Genomic DNA, 24062 nt, shown 5'->3' on the forward strand with positions numbered 1-24062 from the left:
TTCTGCGTGCGTGCATAGAAATAGTATCGATATAACCGGGACTATCGATATATCCGATATCGATATAACGAGACTTTACTGTATATATATATATATATATATATATATATATATATATATATATATATATATATATATATATATATATATATATATATATATATATATATATATATATATATATATAGGGCCTAAACTACCAGTAAGACTTCAGTTTGCTGACGAAGTTTCTTGGATAAGAATCGAAACGTCCGACACCTTCAAAGAAGTACAGATGACGGCTGAAGAAACCTTTTCATCGATGGACCACGCCTGTACGACTGAGAGCTTACACGGACGTCATCCAGCATCTAATTTCGCCATCAAAACGGATCAACACAAAGTTTTCAGACCAAACATCAGGGGCGTTCCAAACGTGACGTCACGTCAGGAATCGTCACCAACTCGAAAACAAGACTTCCTGAATATTCAGTGCGAGTCTTAAAACGTAAACTATATCTATATAATCCCTATCCCGAACTGGAACCACCAAGTTTTGTTGTGAATTCCCTCCAAATCCCTCCAAGTCCCCCTGCTAGCATAAATTATGATTATGCTCCTTGCTATGTCCCTCCAAAATGTATCATTTCGTTGCCACCATTCTTTAATATCACGACTCGCTGGACCAGACCCACGCCTGATTGCTTCTGCCCGGTTTCCACAACATCTTAGAAAGAGCTACAACATGTCAAGTTATAACTCTGGAACTAGCAAATGAACTACAGTACAACACAGGAGATTTCGTCTTCCCGGAGACGCGCTCACAGCTGGGTGTGCAGTAGGAAGTGGCTGCTAACTGCTCATTTCCACTCCTGCTTTGTAAAAAAAAAAACGTCAATACATTTTTTTTTGTATCCCGACGCCAGCTGCTGCAGAAGGACGTAATGTTTTATGCAGACGGAGGGAGAGCTTCAGTCTTTTCTTTTTTTTTCCATGAAGACTGTCAACTATTAATAACCACATATTGACCTCTTTTGTCAACAAGAGTGACACCTACAAATAATTTGCTTGAGGACGGACAATGGGGAGTTCCCTGACATTCAAAATAACAGGATGAAGTTGCCTCAGATCTGTGTATGTGTGTGTGTGTGTGTTTGTGTGGCGTGGGCGGGGTGAGGTGGGGGGAGGGGGGGTTGCCGAGGGTGTGCGTGGTGCGTAGTTACAGCCTGTGTGTTTTTAAGTGTTTGACTGTAAGGACTATTTCCGGTTGTGAATATACAGTAATAATTACAATTACAGTGCAGAATTAACAATAATTTGGTAAACGAAATTAAAAAGCTCAATTGATAAAGTTAACTTATTGATGCAATCTTCAAGTCAAGTCAGGAAACATATTAGCTATCTGGTTAGCTAGCTATCTACCATTCTATTAGATAGCTAGCTAGCTTGCTATCTTTTTGAGTTATTCCGGGTTGAGTGAATGCTGGCGCGCGTGGCTGCTGCTCACCCACAGAAAAACTTATCCTGTGACTGTAAAGTGACCTTGGGAGTTTTGAAAGGCGTTTATAAATGACATGTATTATTATTATTATAATCAAAGACAAAAACTATCATTTACCCTTTCAAACGAAATACCTACTTAATAGTCACACCCAAGAACGCTGAGCATCTTTTGGCTTCTTGTGTTTGGCTTGATAATGTGCAGAATACTCTCTCCATTGCTAAGCCCCAGCTCATATGGAGAAGTAAAATCAGAATCAGAATAGTCGAGTGACACCCCAGTTAAAGGCTATGTTTACCCACGACTGGGTAAATATACACACAGTAATACTTATTCTGTTCCCGTTTTTCTCCCACTTCAGCATGTGTGACCAAAACCCCAACAACGACAATGACACCAACGACAATGACAAATGTAATCTTCAACACAATTCCAAGTGCTGTTAACGCCAGTGAAAATGGAGAGGAGCTGCCGCTACCAGTCATCTGGACCAGTCTGGGCTACTTGGCAGTGGGCTTGGCGAAAGTACTCATCTCATGCTTGGGCGTTGGGGTAAATAGACTCACGTTGCAAAATTAGGACCCTGTCAAACATTACGAGCGTCATGTCAACAAACCCAGGAAACAACTGATTAAAAGACTCGTCCTTATCCGAATTGTTGTACCGTATTTTCTGGTATATAAGGCGTTCCCCAAAGCCTTGATTTTCTTTCAAAGATGCACCTTATATGCAGGTACGCATTATATGTGAAGTAATATTGAGCCAAAAAAGGTCTCGCAACTATTATCCGCAGCAACCCATTCCATGTCCCCCTGTAGAAGAAGTAGTGCGTAACCCCAGCGTCTACTGTCGGAGCACATTATAATTTACTGTGCCTTATATTTAGAAAACATTTATATATTTAGATGTTATACAGTAAAGTCTCGTTATATCGATATCGGATATATCAATAGTCCCGGTTATATCGATATTTTTTCGGACTCCCTTGAATATCGATATAACAAGACTTTACTGTATTTTGGAAAAGAGACTGTATCCCATCTCCTGTCCCATGTAAATCCGCTTCAATTCTAAGTTGCGACAGCCCCCCCCCCAACCCACCAATGAGGATCACAGGCCCAAAAAAGCACAATAACCCTTACATTCTTCCAAAATCAAAAAATGGTGCAGGCACATCCGTGTTGCCGAAAAGGCGCAACCGCTCAGCACAGTCTCCTCCTTGATGAATATCGTAGCCCAAACTGCTGAAAAACAATATTCTATGAAAGCAGTGTGTCGGCAACAGCATCAGTAAGTCAAGCAAAGCCTTCATGGAAATCACACAATGGCATTCCCAGATTTTCGAACTCAGTGCCTATACAAAACCAGCTGATTTAATAGGTACCCCCTCTATTTTGGAAAAAAATAAAACTTTTAAGTGCACCTTTTGGTAATAGCCACACGTCTTGCCTTCTTCCTTTCATTCAAATGTCATTAGAATCCTTTCTGCAGGATGAGAGCCACTGTTTCCTATCATGGCGGCATTTCGTCTACTTGTCAACAATTGCTTTGCCTCTGAACTCAACGGGAAGGATTCAACAGCCTTCTCGGTCTGATAATTTTCTCTTTTGTCACTGCAGGTCATTCAAACTTGCTGTCTGAGATCTTCCAGACGAGCTTAGGACCACATAAGTACCTCTCCGGTCATGGGAAATTTGTCATATTCATCATTTCGAAAGGTGAACAATGGCAGAGATTTACTGTGGATGTCAAGTAATTTGATATTTACGTATCTGTTTCCTAATTATTGTGACAATTCGTTCACATCGATCTCTTATATGAATAATAAAAATTCAACAAACAAAATCAAAATGCGTTCTTAAGAAGTTCATGTCAAGCTGGTCGCCCTTCACATTAATTACTGAGCCCTTGATTTCAAAAAGGTTGCTGAGCCATGCAAGAAAGGTTTGGATACATTTTTATCTGAAATGTGATTGCGTTTGATGAGCGGTGGCTGTCTGTGGTTTCCTGGTTGTGTGTAACTGTAAAGGAAGGGGAAGTCAAGTAGAACAGGTCTCCATTTTTGACTTTTGCGACAGTCTCAGTTTCAAGTTGGTGCCAAAAGGGAGATGATGGCGCCCTCTTATGATCATATTTTTTGACACCTTTAATGTGAGATTAGATTTGAGCTACAGGCCCAGTAATTCTTTCCTCACTGCAGTTATACTTTTCTTGAAACGATCAAGTGTTGTGTTTCAGCATTTTTTTAATACGTAAAGCTAAGGACCGACTGGTAAATCCTCAAAGACCTCAACAGACGTCCAACATCAAGCAGCCGGTCAATGAACCTCAAGAATTAGGATGTTTATTGACATGTGCAAGGTTAAAAAAAAACACACACACAGATGCGACACTGTGCAATTACCGTATTTTCCGGTGTATAAGGCGCACCCAAAAGCCTTCATTTTCTTCCAAAGATGACCTCATGTGCCTTTTATGTAAAGTTATGTTGAGCCACAACAGGTCTCGGAACTACTGTCAGCAGCCACGACTCCATTTTCCACTGTAGAAGAAGTAGTGCATAACCGCAGCCTCTAGTGTAGCGCCTTATAATGGGGTGAGCCATACATTTGGAAAACCTTGACATATTTAGATATTATATATGAAAAACTATTTTCATTCATTAAAAGTGCGCCTTATAGTCCAATGCGCCTTATACATGGAAAAAGTTTGAAAATACACCATTCATTGGGGGTGTGCCTAATACACCGGAAAATACCGTACATATTTTTTTGGTTTGTTTGTATCCACTCATACAAAGGCAAATAATGAAAAACAACTGTCTTGAGAACAACCGAGAAAGACAGTGTACAGTGATACCTCGGTTTACAAACCCCTTGGCTTATGAACTTTTCGGTTTACCAATGTTAAATTTATGACAATTTTACCTTGGCATACGAACTTTACCTTGGCATATGAACTTTTTTCGTACACACAGCTGCCTCAATGAGTGATGTGTCGTTCGCGAACGAGCCCGTTCTTCTAACAACAAAATGGCAGCTGACTGTTTTTGTCCTCTACTCCCCACCCCAAGTCTTCGGTTAAAGCCACGTGATTGGTCAAGAACGCAGCAGTGAGGGGAGGTGGTTTAAACATTAACGAGACAGGCAGATGACAGTGAGAGAGTTTCAACGTTGATAGTTCAAAGGCAGAGTGTAAGAGTGTAGACTGCAAGGTTTAAATATCCCATCATGGAGCAACGGGTAAGTTTGGCTCACGGGGTCTCATGAGTATGAGACGGTCATTTGCCCTGGTAACTAACTTGGCACTGTTATTGTGAAGGATTTGTATTTTGTGCCGAAACGGTTGGCCCTCTGGGGGGCACTGCTGGCTAGAGAGCCCAAAGCAATTGGCTGAGAGAGACGCTGACAAAGAGAGAGGGATAGAGATACAGACAGAGAGAGGGGGGGGGGGATAGTGAGAGGCACTGAGAAAGAGACAGAGGGAGAGAGAGAGACAGAGAGCGACAGAAAAACAGACATAGGGAGAGAGATACAGAGAGAGAGAGACAGAGAGGAGAGAGAGAGAGAGAGAGAGAGAGAGAGAGAGAGAGAGAGAGAGAGAGAGAGAGAGAGAGAGAGAGAGAGACACGCTGACAAAGAGAGAGGGATAGAGATACAGACAGAGAGAGAGAGGGGGGGATAGAGGCACTGAGAAAAAGAGACAGAGGGAGAGAGAGACAGACAGAGAGAGAGAGACAGAAAAAGACAGAGGGAGAGAGATACAGAGAGAGACAGAGAGAGATAGAGAGAGTCGGAGTAAGAGAAAGACCGAGGGAGAGATAGAGAGAGAAAGGGGGGAGAGAGACACTGAGAAAAAGAGACAGAGGGAGAGAGAGACAGACAGAGCGAGAGAGGGGGGAGAGAATGAGAGAGGGGGGAGGGAAGAATGAGTGAGAGACATTGAGAGAGAGAGAGAGAGAGAGAGAGAGAGAGAGAGAGAGAGAGAGAGAGAGAGAGAGAGAGAGAGAGAGACCCCCCCTCTGAGACACTGAGAAAAAGAAACAGAGGGAGCGAGAGACAGACAGAGAGAGAGGGAAAGAATGAGAGAGAGACAGGCAGAGAGAAAGAGAGAGACAGAGAGAGTTAAAGAAAGAGAGACTGAGAAAAAGAGACAGAGGGAGAGACATACAGAGAGAGAGACAGAGAGAGTCAAAGAGACAGAGAAAGATGGAGAGAGATAGAGAGAGTGGGAGTAAGAGAGAGACAGAGGGAGAGACAGAGAGTGTGAGACAGAGAGAGTAGCACACTCCCATAATAGAAAGATTGACAGTTACAGCCACAAGTTGACGTAAAGTCGATCTTCAACTCATGACCTATTAAATATCATCATTGTATCTAAATACATTCTCATGTGGCAACGTTTTTGGGGGTGAGTCTCGGGGGGGTTACTGGAGCCTATCGCTGATGAATATCACTTTGAATTTTTTTTTTGAATGTTTGTTTGTTTTTTGTTTTCTCGCAAACTTGAGTGATTAATGTCCAATTTCAGGCGTCAGCTGCTCTCTCAGCATGAGTGTGAATCTTTTTACAGGTCAGGTCAGGGGCGCCGAAGATGCAGCAGTGCTCACGCCTTCAATCCAAGTGGGAAAGGCCTCCTTTGGGAAGCCACAGTGTCCCGCTTAACTATTTGACACCTCCATACGAGGAGTTAACCTGTAGCGGAGCATGTAGTTAATCTTCTGCGCACGTTCGCCGAGGCTTTAAAGCACTGCCTGCCAGCTTCTTTCTCTGCCACTCCGGAACAAACGTCAACATGAAGATGTCGGTTATATCCAAGAAGTTGTGGTGCGTTCACAAAGTGCTGGTGCTTCTGATCACACCTCTACTTTTTTCGCCTTTGCTCGTGACCTTGCCTGAAAAGGTGAGTGAGTGAGTGATGAGTACAATACTATTTCGGACATGCGTTTCTTGCTAGCTGAGGGTCATCTCGCTGTTTTTAGGAAGGAAGATGCCTCTACGTGGTGTTGCTAATGGCCACATTTTGGTGCTCGGAAGCCCTCCCACTGGCCGTCACCGCCATGCTACCCATCTGCCTTTTCCCAACATTAGGGATCATTCCTTCCCAAAAACTGTGCCCTCGCTACTTCCTCGAAACCAACTTTCTCTTCTTAAGCGGCCTGGTGTTAGCGTCATCCATTGAGGAGTGGGGACTTCATCGCAGGATAGCGCTAAAAGTTCTCATCATTGCGGGTGTCAAACCGGCCTGGTAAGAAAACCTATCAAGACTGAGATTTACTATCCAAAGCAGTCATTCACATTACTGGGGGGCCTAAAGAGGTTACCAGGGGGACACCGGGGGAGGACCCAATTACACTCCATTTGTCTGAAAATGCTTCATTTTATCTACTACATTGGCGACATACACTAGCAGATGGAACAAATGCTTTTCAAATGGATGTCCAATGCTACAATTGTAATTCTGGCTTCATAGTTCAGCTATTGTACAAACGGGCCCAACTGTTGCACATAAGATAAATTATTGAGGCAGGATCATTATGAATTCATATTTTTTATGATAATTTGGTGGCTCATTAAAAGTAAAGACACATTGGTCCAAAACAAATTTTGGGGAATGTGTCACATTTTGGTTTGCGACCAACTGGCGGCACAGTAGGGCCTCACCTGCAGCTGCGCAGATGTTCGTCGTTTTAAGCAGTGGCAGTTTTAAGGACCCCCGGCATGACCATTGGGTGTCGGGTCATTGTTTGTTTCACACTGTGAGGTTTGTTTCGTCTTGTCATGGTTTTGTTTGTTACTTTGGACAATTTTGTTCTGATGACTTTGTTGTTTGAGATTATGTTCCTGTTCCTTATTTAATATAATTTGTCAAATACTCCTCCTCCATCCTGCCTGCATCTTTGGGGTCCACCCCCACCCATGAAACCAGTTGTTAACACTAATGTTAAAGTGACCTTGAGAGTTTTGAAAGGCGCTTTGAAATGAAATGTATGACGATCAAATCTGGGTCCATGACCAAGGGAGGTGCGAGGCGTAGAATTATTTGTTTTTTAATAGGGTCTTGAGGTATCTGTATTTCATAACTATAGACAATATTTTCCTAATGAATCGTTTCATGGCTTAGATTTCGTATGACAATGCGTTCATAAAACAGCATAGTTTTTCTCATCTTAAAACTTTGATTGAGGCCCTCCTGGAGGTCGTGGTCGTAAGTATGGGTGGTTGTAAGTCAAGCTGGTCGTAAGTCAGATGTTACCTGTATTGGCTAGCTATTAGCTAGCTAGCTAGCTTTGTAGCTATTTGAGTTATTTCGGGTTGAGTGAACGCTGGCGCGTATGGCTGCTGCTGCTCACCCACAGAAAAACTTATCCTGTGACTGTAAAGTGACCTTGAGAGTTTTGAAAGGCGCTTATAAATCAAATGTATTATTATTATTATTAGTATTAGTCTTGGTATTGGTATTAGTATTAATGTTGCCCATCCTTTGAGCCAAGGCACACATTTTATTGAAAAATATGACGGCAACAACAAACATAATAAAACCAAAAATCATTTTTCATTTATGTCATTATTTTTTAAGGAAAAGGATATAATATTTTAATAGCTACCCCTCATCAATACGAACGTAAATTCCAGGCAAAACAAATGCTATGATCGTGTTGTTGTTTTTTTGTCCCAACATTTATCCCAGAGCATAAATGATAATGATCTTGTTTCAATTTAAAATCCTATTTAACGTCAATTCAAAACTTTCTTACTCAGCATTCATTCTGTTCAGTCGAGCACAATGTTGTTTGCCATTTCATGAAAGAGCACTTAATTGTTCTGTCCGTCATTCTGATGCCGCTGGCATCGACAATGAACAACGATGCATTTTATAAAATGTCCGCGACGATAATGTGACATTTTGGTTGGATTTGTTGTTCCCCTTTTTCCTACATCACTAGGCTCATACTGGGCATGATGATGACCTCGTCCTTCCTCTCTATGTGGCTGAGCAATACGGCCACGACAGCCATGATGCTCCCCATCGCCAACGCCATCTTGGAGAGTCTCTTTGGTGATCTGGAGACCCTCAAACAAAAATGCAAGCCGATTGAGGATCGCGTCAATGGTTTGTTACATGATTGAAGATAAAGGATGTAAAGGACAGTGATACCTCGGTTTACGAACGCTTTAGCGAGCGAACCTTTTGCCTTACTAACATTAAATTCACGAGAATATAATCTTGGCATACAAACTAGTTTTGGGAAACACACGGAGCGCCACAGTGGCTGGCAGACTAGTTTTCGCCGGAAGAACACCAAACCACATGGTCAAATAGCGCCACGGTGGCTGGCGGACTAGTTTTCCACATCCACTCTTTTTTTAGTGCACTTAGTGCAGACTTGGTTTGCTTTCGAGTGGAGTATTTTTGCTTTTTGACAGAAAAAGACGCCACTATATGCTACACAAAAAAGGACACAAAAGAAAATTACAGTCGAGCATAAGAAGGAGGTCAGTACCAGTCCAAGTACCAGTATGTTAAGTCGACCATTGCTGCGTGTGGCTAAGGGTGTTTCTGTGTTGTCTAAGCAACCGTCTCAGGCAATAGAAGAGGTTGAAAAACTTTTGTTGATTTTGATTAACGAAAAGCAGTTAGCGGGGGACCGTGTGTGAGGGCATTATCGCCGAGAAAGCACGCCAACTTCACTCGGATATCATGAAGAGGTAACTACGTCAAGAGGTATCAATGACCACCACAAAGGTAATAAAATGACTTTATTATAAAGTAGTTTATTTCTTTAATTAGAATACAATGGCACATTTATTATACATAAAATAAGGTCTAATTTTGTTAGTTTTAAGGCTTATTTAGTCAAAAATTATGTTGTATGGGGACCTGGAAACGGTTTCTTCTCATTTTGAATGGTTTCTTATGGTAAATAAATGTTTGGCAGACAAACCTTTCGCCTTACACACACTCTACACACAAGTTCGAAAGCTGAGGTATCACTGAATTATAATATGTCCTTTACACACACATTCATTGTGAAATGCTTAACAGCTTGATCCAGTAACTTGGAATCTTTGGAGCACAGAAATTAGACATTTCCACACTGCACTATGAGAAAACATGGGCAAGATAGTTGATTTTGTGATTATCCCTTGTTTAATTTTTAATATGTATGTGAGAAATATCGATGAAAAGGTTTCTTTAGCCGTCATCTGTACTTCTTTGAAGGTGTCAGACGTTTCGCTTCTCATGTAGTAATCAGATTATTTTAGATTAGAGTTACCAGCACAACTTTAGTTCACTGACGAAGCTGTTCGGATGAGGACTGAAACGTCCGACACCTTCAAAGAAGTAGAGATGACATCTGAAGAAACCTTCATGGATGGACTACTTGTGTACAACTGAAAGCCTACACAGACGTATGAGATGTACTGGAGCTCCTCAGCCAAAGTTAACGTTCAAGAACAAATAGACTTCCAGATTTACGAGAAGTCACCTTCATTTTTGTTTAGTATCCACTCTTGCTTGACGCGTACTTTCCCCATTCTCTCATTCTTTCAGGTCAATCCACTACAATGCATCCACTGCCCTCGGTGGCCTCAGAAAAACAAATGTTATCACTTGAAGGGTAAGCAGAACAATGTTATTTATTGCTATATCGCACCTCGCGAAACAAACACAAATGTTGGGGAAAAAATTAAATAATGATGATCTGGTTGCCATTTGTGTTGTAGTTAAATACAGTACATTGACATTTTCATTTTTTGTTTTTACCCAGGAAGTAAATTTAAATCATCAATTCCCGATGTTTTCTCATGGCACACCGAAATATAATACAAATATTACCATTGGTTAGCTCGCTAACGCTAGTTGGACAAGCATTATTCTTGAGTCATCAGTTGCATAAGTGTAATGGCTCCTCGCAACATAGAAGGAAAAACTGATCTTCTCTTAAAGCGCTAATCATAGTTTAAAACTTAATTCAAAATACAGGTAACATCCAACTTACGACAGAGTTTTGTTCCGACCAAACGGTCGTAAGTCGAAATCCTTTCAAAATGTTGAATAGAGACTCAGAGGCTAAATAATAATAATAATAATAATAATAATAATAAATTTCATTTGTAAACGCCTTTCAAAACTCTCAAGGACTCGCAAACCCCCCCCTCTCTTGCTGTGTTAGAGTGAGATGGTGGCTGGCCGGCCAAAATTGTCGTACGCGTTGCCAGCCTGCGAGCACGTTGCGGTGCCAGGCGTAGAATTAAAATTTATAAAATAGGATCTGGAGGTTGTAGCCGTTAGTATGGGTGGTTGTAACTTGAGTCGGTCGTAAGTCGAGTCGGTCGTAAGTCGGGTGTTATCTGTATTTCATAACTATAGACAATATTTTCCTAATGAATCGTTTCATGGCTTAGATTTCGTATGAAAATGCGTTCATAAAACAGCATAGTTTTTCTCATCTTAAATCTTTGATTGACGCCCTCCTGGTCGTAAGTCGGATGTTACCTGTATATTTTTTCCTTGCGTCGTGAGCTATCTAGTTGGCTATCTAGCTAGTTCTCTATCTGGCTACCCGGCTAGCTATTTAGCTGCCTATTTAGATATCTAACTGGCTACCTAGCAAGCTATCTAGGTGGCTTGATAGCTAGCTAGCTATTTTCTAACTATTAGCTATCTAACTAGCCAGCTAGCTATCTATTAGTTTTATAATAGCTACCTAGCTAACTTCCTAGCTAGCTATCTATATGCTATGCATTAGCTATCTAACTAGATAGCTAGCTATCTATTAGTTATCTATTAGCTATCTAGCTAGCTAACTTCTATTTGAGTAAATGCTGGCACGTGCGGCTGCAGTTTTGAAAGGCGCCTAGAAATGAAATGGATTATTATTATTAGTATTATTATTATTATAAATGCTATCAATATAATTTGAATTTCCCCAACTGGAAAGGAAATACCTATTTCCCTTGACCATCTTGACCGGCTGGTTGATGCTAATACAACGCTAAAAAGGCACCACGTCGTCAAGAGTCATGTTCAGTGTCTTAAAAAGGTTGGACGCAGCAGAGGAGAATGACATGAGGACAGCCGAGGAGATCCGCTCTGAGTCGGAGTATCAGATGAGAGTGTGGAAAGGATTTCTTATCTGCATTCCTTATGCGGCCAGTATTGGAGGAACCGCCACACTGACGGGAACTGCCCCCAACCTCATCCTGATTGGACAGCTTAAAAAGTAATGCGGGCTTATAGTTTGCTTTAAGTACATATACTCTGCTTTTATTATCTTTCTTTTTCATTTTTTTTCTTGTGTTCAGCAATTTTCCAGATTGTGATGTCATCAATTTTGGCTCTTGGTTTGCATTTGCGTTCCCGCTCATGCTTGTCTTCCTGCTTTTGGGATGGCTATGGATCGCGTTTCTCCATGGAGGCCTGAACAGACGGTAAATGTGTTTTCCGTGTGCATGTAATGGCAATGTACTTGATGACACACCTGCAAACCCACACGCCGCATCTCATCAGCTGCTGAGGCAAATGCAGCTCATGTGTCCTGCTTGGCAAGCGTTAGGGTATAACCGATTTGTATTGAAGGCCTCTGACGTCGCGCACAGAATTCCGCAAGTCGATCAGCGTCAAGGCAAAATTGCTAACCTTGATTGGACAAGAAACAGGAAAAGTTTTGCTTACAAGGAGGCCGTTAGAATATAACTGGACGCACAGCCACGAACATAATGTCCATCACAATTTTTCGAGACAAAATTACTGTACAGTGATACCTCGGTTTACAAACCCCTTAGCTTACGAACTTTTCGGTTTACGAACGTTAAATTAATGAAAATTTTACCTTGGTATACAAACTATTTTTCGGGATACACACAGAGCTGCCACAACGAGTGATGTGTCGTTCGCGAACGAGCCCGTTCTCCAAAAAAGAATATTGTAGCCGATATTTATTTTGTCCTCTATACCCCATCCCCAGTCTTCAGTTAAAGCCACGTGATTGGTCTAGAACGCAGCCATGAGGTGAGGTGGTTTAAACATGAAAGAGACAGGCAGATGACAGAGAGAGTGACAAAATGGATCGAAAACAGTGAAATTTGGACTCGTTTCAACTTTGATAGTTCAAAGGCAGTGTAGACTGCAAGGTTAAAATTCCCATCAACCAAGCTCCACTAATAACCCGCACAAGCCATCTGTACACTTGATGCAAAAAGTTATCAACCCAGCTAAACAGAACACAATTGATGAGGAACAAGGTAAAAATAGAAAGAAAGAAAGAAGAAGAAGGCTACGTTCCTCACCAAGTGTTTAATGCTGATGAAACCGGCCACTCCATTCCATTAAGCCACAGATGTCAAAGTCAAGGCCCGCGGGCCAAATCCGGCCCACCACATCATTTTTTTCGGCCCGCGAAAGCAAATCAAACTTGTTAAATTCCATGATGATTGCTAAAATCTGAGCCAAAATTTCATACACACAATAAAAGTCATTATTCTTGACTTCAGATTTGAAAATGAGTTATTCATTAATTTGCTGTGTGCTCTATATGTAATATTTGAAGGGATTTAAACATTCTAATGGGTTCCCCAAATTCATAACGGCCCTCGAGAGGAAACCATAACTATAATGTGGCCCGCGGCAAAAAATGACTTTGACACCCCTGCATTAAGCCATCAACTCCCATTGTAAAGGTAAATAAAATGACTTTATTATACAGTATAGTTCATTTCTTTAATTAAAATACCATAGCAAATTTATCATACATAAAAAAAGTATATTTTGTGTAGTTTTAAGGCTTAGAAAATTAGAAAGTAGAAAATTATGTTTAATGGGGACCTGGGAATGGATTATTCTCATTTTAATGGTTTCCTATGGGAAATTAATTTTTGGGATACACACTTTTCGCCTTACACACTCTGTCTGGGAACCAATTAAGTTCGGAAGCCAAGGTATCACTGTATATCAGTATCTGAATCATCTTTATTGGGCAAGTATGTAGAACACACAAGGAATTTGTCTCTGGCTGTACTAGTATCATAAAAAAAGACATGACAAATACGTACGGGGGACAATATAATCAAATCGAATCAAATTCCTTAATGTAAGCGGTACCTCTCAGGAACAACTGTGAAACAATGTGCAAAGTATCAAGCAGACAGTGGTTCAAGTGAATACAGAGCTTCAGCCACAATCAGAATCAGAATCTGAATAATCTTTATTGCCAAGTATGTAGAACACACAAGGAATTTGTTTCTGGTAGAACACGCTGCAGTAGTATCATCATCAAAAAATTGCAAAGAGGCACTACATAGTTCTATTTGGGTTACTGTTTAAATAGTGTGATTACAATAGGATGCTGTTCCATAGGGTTGTGCAAAATTGCAAACAAGTCCAATTGCAAGTCCTCGAGAGTGGATAGGGCAGTGCAATGAATTTTTTTCCTCCATCTTAAAGGACAACCGACACTTTTTTGTTTCCTAAATGACATCAGAAAAACGTTTTATAGCATCTAAAATACCCAAAACACGCAGGCTGATATTTTTAGTCAAATGCAAAACACAAATAAAAATGAGTTCAACTACTTCAAAATGACCTCGGAGATGGCGAGTTTCAGAAGGAAAGAAGTCACGCCAGGACGTCTTGCCTTGCTCTAAAATCAAAACAATGGCTTCAGATTCGGAGAAGATGGTTTCTTGTTACTCATCCAGTTATGAATATGACTGCCGTGCATAAATATCGTAGCACGTTCTGTGGAAGGCCATGCTGCTTCAGACGCCTCAGGAAGTACATCCTCTGTATGTACAAACAGTTGCGGGCAGCGACATTTGATGTAACTGGGGTTTGTGTGATGCTACAAATAACACAATAGAATGCGTTTGGAGAGGGAAAATTAATGTTTTTCCATCCGTCGCTTTGCAAACACGCTAAACCGATTTGATAGGTGAGACCAATGTGTGGTGAGGGGACTTACTTGCCTGTACTGTAACGTGCTGCGTCCATTTTTGTTCCATAGTCACGTTCCACCTTGTTTGAGTGCGTATGAATTAATCTCTTGGAATTAAACTCTTGGGATGATTTTGCTTTCTGCAGCTTGTGCTTCAAGGAGCATAACAGAAGAGCAGATGAAGAGGCACAAGCTCGGGCTCTCATCGAAGAGGATTACAAAAAACTTGGGCCCTTAAAGTGAGGACCCATGTATGTCTGCAAACTGAATTGAATTGGTGGCAATTTGTGTTTGGAAGGCAACGACTTGAACAAACTTTACTCCCTCGTAGTTTTGCAGAAGGCGCCATCTCTTTCTTCTTTGTCTTGTATGCCGTTCTTTTATTCACAAGGGATCCTAAATTTGTAACCGGATGGTCTGTGTTTTTTAAAAAAGGGTAAGGAAAAACGACTCATGGAATTCATCATACCACCATTTTAGTACAAATTGCATGTGACTTTCTGTTTGCTCCGATGTGTTCCAGCTATGTGTCAGACGCGGTCACCGGTGTGATCATTGTGTCCATATTATTTTTCTTCCCGTCGCAGAAACCTTCTCTTGGTTGGTGGTTGGACCCCAAAGGTCAGTGGACTCGTTACTGTGTGGCCATCTTGCCAAATGTCACATGTTGATACTTTCATGCATGAAATATGGCAAAGTCCACCAGCTTCTGATTTGGGAGTGGAATTATTCATTGCAGTTGGTTGACTTGAAGGTTCAACTGGTAGAAGAAAACAATCCATCAAATATAAGTTTGACTTGATGTGTTCAATAGTCTTGCAAAAAATGTAACCTCAAAAACATGGAAAGCTATTAAAAAAAAAACAACATTTTTTACGTAGAGTGTCACTTATGAGCCATTGTATAAACTGCCCTCCAATGGTCAACAATTGGAAGAAACAAAATCCCCCCCCCAAAAAAAAAAACTTAGACAACACGGATGGAGAAAATGTATATTGTTCTGAAATTACCGAACCGTCAATCCATTTTCAATCCTCACAAGGTTTGAGGGTATGCGGGAGCCAATCCCATCTTCAGGCAGTAGGCAGGGGACACCCTGAACTGGTTACCATCCAGTGTCCTTGGGACAATGTAAAGCGTTCCATTAATCTGCGGTGGATGTTTTTGAAATGAGGAAGGAAACGGGTCTATGTAAGCTCTCAGTCATACAGGCATGGTCCATCGATGAAAAGGTTTCTTCAGCCGTCATCTGTACTCTTCGCTGATGAAGCTTTTTGGATGAGGAGCGAAACGTCCGACACCTTCAAAGAAGTACCGATGACGGCTGAAGAAATATTTTCATAGGAGGAAGGAAAAGGTTTCTTCAGCCATCATCTGTACTTCTTTGAAGGTGTCGGACATTTCGGCCCTAATCCGAAGCGCTTCCTCAGCAAACTAAAATTGTGCTGGTAACTCTGGCCCTATATCCCGAATGGACAAAAGTGGCCATGCCAGACCTCTCCTCTGATAGGTCCTTGTGCCCATCTGCTGCTTTGATAAGACCCTTCCCTAAAGTTGGGGGAGCAGTGGACCACTGCCTGAAGCCAATCTGATTACTTCTATTGTCTATCCCTGGTTCTGTTTTCACCTCATTAGCTAATCTGATTACCTCTCCACTCTGATTCCCTCTATCGTTCTATACCTGGGTACTGGATTCACCTCATTAGCCAATCTGATACCACAATCGTACTATCCCTGTTCTGGTTTACCTCATTGGCATGACTAAACCTACGTGGTATCAGCTTAAGACGTCTGTTGTCAGCACGGTCTAAATTAAAACTTAAACCACCATAGCGATTTAGTGAAGGTAACAGGAAGAACAACTCCACGCATGAAGACCACAACTGGAATCAAGTCTCTTTCTTGATTTATCTTTGGATGAACATTCGCTAGACTTGTGTGCCAATTGAGGGAGCTCAAATGTACAGTTTTCAAAGGTGTAGTCATGGCCAGGGTTGAACCCTTGAGCGAGTGAATTCATGACTGGCTTCTGTGTAAGCTCTCAGTCGTACAGGAGTGGTCCATCGATGAAAAGGTTTCTTCAGCCGACATCTGTACTTCTTTGAAGGTGTCGCACGTTTCGCTCCTCATCCGAGAAGCTTCGTCAGCGAACTACAAATGTTGCTGGTAGCGCTGGCCCTATATATAGATATATCCCTAATGTCCAGAGGTGGCGGTGAATGACCTCTGCTTTGATAGATTGGGGGGAGCAGTGGACTACTCCCTGAAGCTAGAAACAGTCTGATGATGGTCCATGACTGGCCCTGATTGCCCCATTCGCCCTGGTATCACTTGATCAGCATCACTAAGCCTATGTGGTAATGATCTAACAGGCTTCTTAGACCGTTAGAAGTACAGATGACGGCTGAAGAAACATTTTAATCATGACTGACTTGTTTATGTATTCAAACAAAAGGTGAGTGAGGGCTGCGTTGGACCTTCAAGGTTCTTCCGCACTAAACTTCTGTTCTGAAGCTGATGCAAAATATCACAAGTAACTTAAGGAATGTGAATAATGTAGATTAGAAAGCGGGTGCGCTAGCCGTCTGGACGTTGGTCTCCTGTCTGCTTTGTGCACTTCAGCGATCAGGATAATCTCTCAAAGCTCTTTGTGGTAGCACTCACGCATTTTACATGCACATGCCTCATGCCTATTCTGGACACGTGCGAGAGCTTGATTGTTTTTCAAACTCAGCTGGACAAATACACAGCTGGGGGTAAGGGGAAGCAAGGCAAAAAAAAAAACATTCTCCATTGAAAACAAGGTTCTTGAATGTTCCCGCAGCTTCAAATACGCCATACGTTCCTCTCCTGTCATGGAAGAAAGCCCAGGAGGCTGTTCCGTGGAATATCATTCTGTTGCTTGGAGGCGGCTTTGCCATGGCTCAAGCATGTGAGGTAAAAGTCACTGTCACATACTCTTTATCCTCTGCATAGATGACAAATATTAACACATTCACTGCTATTTCCGAATTTATTCGACAAATGAAAATATGACATAGAGCGCCATTTCCGAATTTGTTTGCGTTTTGTTTTTTCATGCTTAGGTGCCGATGAAGCGCTGGCCATGGCCTCTGGCAATGTATTTCTATTCCATTTCCCTTTTTTGCATCTTAGCGCTTTGTTCCAGCAACAGCTGTTGTTAAAGCGCTATATAAACCAATATGTATGTATTGCATCATCTTTTGGATAGCCACCCTCATTTCAAACTCATATCACTCCAGACCCATATAATTTAGGAATTAACCTTTTTTTTCTGATGGAAGAAGAGAGTCTAAGGTTTCTAACGCTGTATTGAATGTTTATGTAGTCCTAAAACTCAATATTACGTGGGTCCTGCATTTTGAGTGAAAATGACAAAAACCCTGGCACTGGAGTGGTCACATTTGTCTGTTCCAGAATTCACATAAAGTTGAAATGCATTGAAGTCAATGGTCAAGTCGTTTCCCTTCTCTTCATCTCTCCTTGACCACATTCTTTGGTTTCATTCTCGACAGTGCTTTATGTTGTGATTTGACCTTTCACCTCTTGTGCTCTTTGGCAGGAGTCCGGATTGGCCTCCTGGATCGGAGGCCACCTCCAACCTTTAGTTAAGGTCCCTCCTGCTGCGGCCATGATGTTGATCACAGCTTTCGTGGCCTGTTTCACGGAGTTCGCCAGCAACACTGCCACCATTATCATATTTTTACCAATTATTTCTGAACTGGTGAGTTTCTCTTCAATACCCAATGATTGGATTGGAATTACCTTTATTCGTCTCATAGTGGAGAAATTTACATTTCACAGCAGCAAAGTTATGAAATGAAGAGGAAAGGAAAGAAAGAAGTAGAAAAACAAAATACAGGAACTGCTGGAAAGGCAGCCACTTTCGCTGTGCTCTTATTTGGGTTATTTGTTATCATCGTGAAATGGGCAAATAAGACTGCTGTCAGAAGTTACACTCGTCTTGAATACGTGGGGCCAAAAATAACATTTGTATGAACTATCTCTTTTTTTGTCTCTCTCTCTCCCTTTCTTGTCATTTCTATATCTCTTTCTCTCTCCCTCACTCTGTTTACCTCTCTATTTTTCTTTCTTTCTCCCTCTCCCTCACTCTTTCTCTATTTTTCTTTCTCTATTTTTCTTTCTCTCTCTTCTCTCTCTCTCTCTCTCTCTCTCTCTCTCTCTCTCTCTCTCTCTCTCTCTCTCTCTCTCTCCTCTCTCTTGCTTTCTCTCCCTCTCACTCACTCGCTGTCCCTCTCTCTTTCTCTCTCCCTCTCTCTCTTTCTCTCTCACGCTCTCTTTCCCCCTCTCCCATCTCTTTCTCTCCCTCTTTCTCTCCCTCTCACTTTCTCTCTCTTTCTTTATCTCTTTTTCTGTCTCTCTCTCTCTCTCTCTCTCTCTCTCTCTCTCTCTCCCTTTGTCTCTTTCTCTCTCTCTCTTTCTGTTTCTCTCTTGCTCTCACACTCTCTCTCCCTCCCTCTTGTTCTCTTTCTTTCACCCTCTCTCACTCTCTGTCTATCTCTTTCTTTCTCTCTCTCCCCATCTGACTTGCTCTCTCTTTTTCTTTCTCATTTGCTCTCTCTCGTTCTCTCTTTTTCTTTCTCTCTCTCCCTCTGTCTCTCTCTCTCTCCTTTCTATCTATCTCACTTTCACTCTCTTTCTATCTCTGTGTTTCACACACACACAAACAAACAAAAACAGATTTTTCTGACATTTTTATTAGACTGTAGTTGAACCATGTAAAGCAAATTAATTGGTCACTCACAGCTGGTGGTATCAACCATTTTGACTTCTCCTGGCATTAATTTTGGCAGCCCCCAAAAATTAGTTTTGTCGTATTTAGTATGGTAATTATGGTCAAACAATGTATAAATAAATATATATGCTTGTATTTCTCGTTCAGAGAAGAAAGCACACGCAGTTACGAGAGGAACATTTCCTGCCTATTTATAGACAGCGAAAAGTCTTCTTGATTTGTTTTGACAATTTTAAAGTTTGCCACCACGATCTACAACACTTAATTGTGACACCTTGCACTGTAAAATATGACAAAGTGCTCGTTCCAAAATGCTAAAACTCTGTAATTTATGACTTGTAATTTATTTTCTCCAACTGTTTTCATGATGGAGCAGAGGAATATGTCACTCCTCTTGACATTTAACAAAAACAACAACAACAACAAAGAAACACCACTGTTTTGGTTGTTGAGTTCAGTTACAACAGACACGATTATATTTGTACTGTGTTAGTTATTAACCACGTATTGTCTCTAATCATTACCTGGCGCCTTTGTACTTTGCAAAAAGGTACATACTCTGGACACGGCCCACTCAAGCATTGTTTACTAGAAGTAACGCTTCAGTTTATTATTGCAAATGTATACAGGGACACAGAAAGAGTCAATGTAGATTAGCATTGTATTAGCTACATGCTTGTTATCTATTGCATTTGTGAGTCGTTAGAAATCCATTTGACAGTATTAAATCCTTTTGAGAAAAATACTGATCATAAATATTATTCTTCTCTTTATGTGCACAGCTTCCCAAAACAATCGAATCTTAAGTTTTTGTGTGTTGCCATGACAATCTAATCTCTTCATGGCCTTCAGAATTAGTAACGCTGGTCAAGGTAACCTCAACTTTATTAATAACTGCTTCTTAAGATAATTATATCTCAAATTTGACTCACTGGCCACTCACTGTCAACATTTTCCAGTATGTGAGTCAGCTTGAGCAAAACGTGCTAAAGCCACATTCGACACCCAACCCAAGAAAAGTTTTTTTTGGGATATTTATTGACATGTTGTCATTGTATTTGAAGGCTATTGGTTATGGTCCATTGCAAATGATATACACAGTCCAAGTGTGTCTCAGTCGTACAGGAGTGGTCCATCGATGAAAAGGTTTCTTCGGCCGTCATCTGTACTTCTTTGACTGTGTCAGATGTTTCGCTCCTCATCTGAAAAGCTTCGTCAGCGAACTAAAATGTTGCTGGTAGCTCTGTCCCAATATATATATATATCCATAATGTCCAGAGGTAGCGGTGCCAGACTTCTGCTTTGATAGGTCCCTGCCCTAAAGTTGGGGGGAGCAGAGGACTATTCCCTGAAGCTAATCTGATTACTTCTTTTGTCCTGACTGATTGTGTTCGATGACTGGCCCTGATTGCCCCGTTCACACTGGTATCAGTTCAAGTGTGCGCCGTAATTTGTTAGTGCATAAAATTTATGTGACAGCGGTGATATGAAGAGGTACATGAAAATGTATAAACTGCTTGATCATTTTGTACAAGTCACTTGCACGCTTGATAAGAAGCAATAACTTGGCAAATTACCAACAATTCAACAAAAGACAAACGTCCTGTCCCAGTTGAACTACTAGCTAAAGACAGGCATGCGATTTGAATGGCAGTGCGAATTGGCATCGATGTTGCAATGCTTATCACACTGAGCAGCGAAGATTTGCAAGTGTATGCACATAATTATTGTTTTGTCCTGGTTTGTTCAATAACAGTCATAAAGATGTTCACCAGACACCCCGCAACAGTTGTAATTGTTCCAAACAATTCTTGTCGACATAACATTTTTAATATGTCAAAATATACAATATCCAAGACCATTAGAATCTTCGGCAAACTTCTTTATGACTGTTTGTGACCTCATCCAACCTTGTTTTATAGGTTACGCACACACTTGTAAAGCTTTGCTGCTCAATGAAATAATGTCTGTTTCACAACAGAGAGAACGCAAATGGTTTAGCAATTACAGGCAGACAATTTAGCAGCACTTCACTGTAGAATACTCTTTATCCTCTGCATAGAATGACACATATTAACGCATTCGCTACCATTCACAAATTTATTCAGGAATTGAGAATATGACGTAAAGCGCCATTCCCGAGTTTGTTCGGGTTTTGTTTTTTCATACTTAGGTGCCGATAAAGCGCTGGCAATGGTCTCTGGCAATGTTTTTTTTCTTTTCCACAAGGGGGAACCACTTTACAAATGAGATACATTCCGAGCGGTAGTTCGTAAGGTAAATTTTATCGTAAGTTGCTTCAGTGCTATATTTTGTATGGAATATATGTTTAAGCCAAACACTGAATGGGGAAGTATCAAACACAGACGCTCAAAAAGTCGTAAAACAAATTCATACCTACGGTAGCACAAAATATATTGTTGGGTCTTCAATAACCCATTACTGAAGCTGCATAGCAAATAGATAGCTAGCTAGGAAGCCACCTAGACAGATAGCTAAGATAGATAACTAGTTAGCAGCAAATAGACATCAAATAGATAGCTAGCATAGTAGCGAGCCAGATAGCTAGATAGCCAGCGAGATAGCTAGCTAGTAGATAGAAAATAGATAACCAGCTAGGGTGCTAGCTAGATAGCCAGATAGCCAGCTCGACAACTAGATGTCAACAACCTGGGAAGGACCCATTGTCTAAATGGGACATCATATTATACATTTTCTCAAAAAGTGATCGGCACGTATGTTTAATGATCTAATGATCTACTGCATATGGTAAAACGTTATGGTTTGTGGCGTAAAGCAAAAAATAAATAAAATAAATAATAATAATTGACTGTAATTTTATCACAGATTTTTGACAAAGTTAGAAAACTATCCTCCGTATCCAAAAACAAACTGTAGTATATTCCCCATACGTGCATTGAATCGGCCTATAAATAACATGGTCACAACCACTCGCAAATTTCTCACCCTGAGGAGCCTTGTTGCTGATGTCGACACAAAACATTTCCTTGAGATACCTTCTTGTATTTTTATAGGCGTTTCATGTATCTGTGAATCCACTCTACTTCATGATTCCTGCTACAATTGGGAGTTCCTACGCTTTCATGTTACCTGTGTCCACACCACCCAACTCGATCGCCTTTGCCTCCGGCCATCTTATGGTCAAAGACATGGTGAGATTATTTCTGGCTTGTGTTTTTTGATAGAACAACCAATGCTTGTTGTTCATTGTCTGTCATGTGCTGTGCCATCATAGGTCAAGACTGGCGTTGTCATGAACATTTTGGGCCTCCTCTCAATCATGTTGGCCATAAACACGTGGGGAATGGCCATGTTTGACCTGGATACCTATCCTGACTGGGCACACCCTCTCAACCAATCTGCTGTCAACACATTAAATGCTACTCTCTGATCACACGACTGGATTCAGTTCCAAACAAAGACCAACAAATTGTCTTCAGCTGCTACCTTTTAGAGCATGGGTGGAGAACCCCGGTTTCTAGGAAGCCATATCGTCCCTGTTTTAGTTCACTCTCTACTTCAGCAAACCTGATTCAATTGCTCATGATCAATTCAGGCCTCTACAACATAGGGAGGGATCTCAAACAAGTCCGATGTGGCTTTCGAGGAACAGGAGTTTACGACCCCTGTTTTATAGCATCCCTCCCCCAGGATTTCCTACAATGCACTTTGGTTCCGAAGGACTTTTAGGCACGAAAAGCACATTTTATGGCATCCATAGCATGCGTTGGAACTTTTAAGAGATGAGATAGAGAAAAAACAATAAATGAAGCAAAATCATGTCTACACTGTAAAATATCAAATCCGTTTAGCATTCACTATCCATCCGTTATCTGCCTATGCCTATCTCAGCTGTCTTCAGGAATGAGGCGGGCTATACTAAGAACTGGTCACAAATGACAACACCTTGTCCCACTCACAGCCTGCAGAAGAGATGTTTTGGGTCTGCATTTGTCGTTCTTGAGTTTTGGTGTGTTTTGTCCTAACTTTGTCATGACACGGACAAGATGCATAGCATGTGAAAGTGAAGTTGAACAGTTATGAACAACCTATTTTCTGTTGTCGAGCAACCAAGTCGGACATGCTGTCCTCTCTTGAGACAGAGCGAGGACCCCTCTGTGTGGCGTGCTACAAAGTGTCAACAGTCACACGGCTCGCAGCAATGGTTAACTTACACGAGACTCGTGTGGTTACTTAGTGTCAGCGGTGTCGCTGCAAAAGGCTTTCAATGAAAAACTATGAGCCACCAAAGTCAGTTGGCTTGAGAGCCATGACAAGTATTCATTCATTCATTCATTCATTCTCCGATCAGCTTTATTCTCACAAGGGTCGCCGGGGAGGGTGCTGGATGAGTATTGATTAATCAAAATTGAAACCCTGATTCACTTCATGTGAATGCTTGGTATTATAATTGTCTAAATTATGCAACTGATCGTGTGTTTTTATGCAAAGGAAATATTGTATTATTTGTTTTTTGGGGGGATAACAACAACAACCTCGGGCCTCACAAACTTGTTCTTACGAATGAATGGATTCTCACTTATACACTTCATGTTTTTATTCTTGCATTGTTTTGATTCTACAAATGTTAATATATTTAAAATACCGTTACGTCTTTTCCATGTTGTTACAGTTGATCTTTTCCTTATTAACATTTCTAAGAACAAATTTACGACGGTGTATATGAGCGGTTGACTGTCGACCAAGAGTGTCCCATTTCTTTTATACTGTTGAATAAACTGTGCTTAATCACTGTAGTGCTGTTATTTTCTTGACCACAGGCATAAGAATGTAGCTGTCATACTGTGTCAGAGAACATGTCACATGATTCCATGTCAAGTTTCCTC

The 24062-nt window shown here is 41.1% G+C and overlaps 1 protein-coding gene across 1 annotated transcript; it reads left to right on the forward strand.

Annotated features, from left to right (window-relative positions):
• The first annotated feature begins 6083 nt into the window (after window positions 1-6083).
• On the forward strand, window positions 6084-23972 carry slc13a3 (solute carrier family 13 member 3). Its single transcript, XM_088992034.1, has 13 exons — window positions 6084-6382; window positions 6462-6727; window positions 8427-8593; window positions 10037-10103; window positions 11529-11708; window positions 11791-11916; window positions 14564-14656; window positions 14749-14853; window positions 14941-15038; window positions 17242-17354; window positions 18001-18162; window positions 22230-22367; window positions 22451-23972. The coding sequence occupies exons 1-13, from the start codon at window positions 6275-6277 to the stop codon at window positions 22604-22606; spliced, it is 1779 nt and encodes a 592-aa protein (XP_088848160.1). The 5' UTR covers window positions 6084-6274; the 3' UTR covers window positions 22607-23972.
• Window positions 23973-24062: the final 90 nt, after the last annotated feature.

This window comes from Hippocampus bargibanti, linkage group LG01 (assembly GCF_051943395.1).
Source record: "Hippocampus bargibanti isolate YZ-2025 linkage group LG01, ASM5194339v1, whole genome shotgun sequence".
NCBI classification, from domain to species: domain Eukaryota; kingdom Metazoa; phylum Chordata; class Actinopteri; order Syngnathiformes; family Syngnathidae; genus Hippocampus; species Hippocampus bargibanti.

Excerpts from the sequence above, each read along its gene's own strand:
- slc13a3 (XM_088992034.1), top strand. The coding sequence starts at position 6,275 with ATGAAGATGTCGGTTATATCCAAGAAGTTGTGGTGCGTTCACAAAGTG. Across the intron at positions 6,728-8,426 it reads GCGGGTGTCAAACCGGCCTG|GCTCATACTGGGCATGATGA; the intron begins GTAAGAAAACCT and ends CTACATCACTAG. Across the intron at positions 14,854-14,940 it reads TCTGTGTTTTTTAAAAAAGG|CTATGTGTCAGACGCGGTCA; the intron begins GTAAGGAAAAAC and ends GATGTGTTCCAG.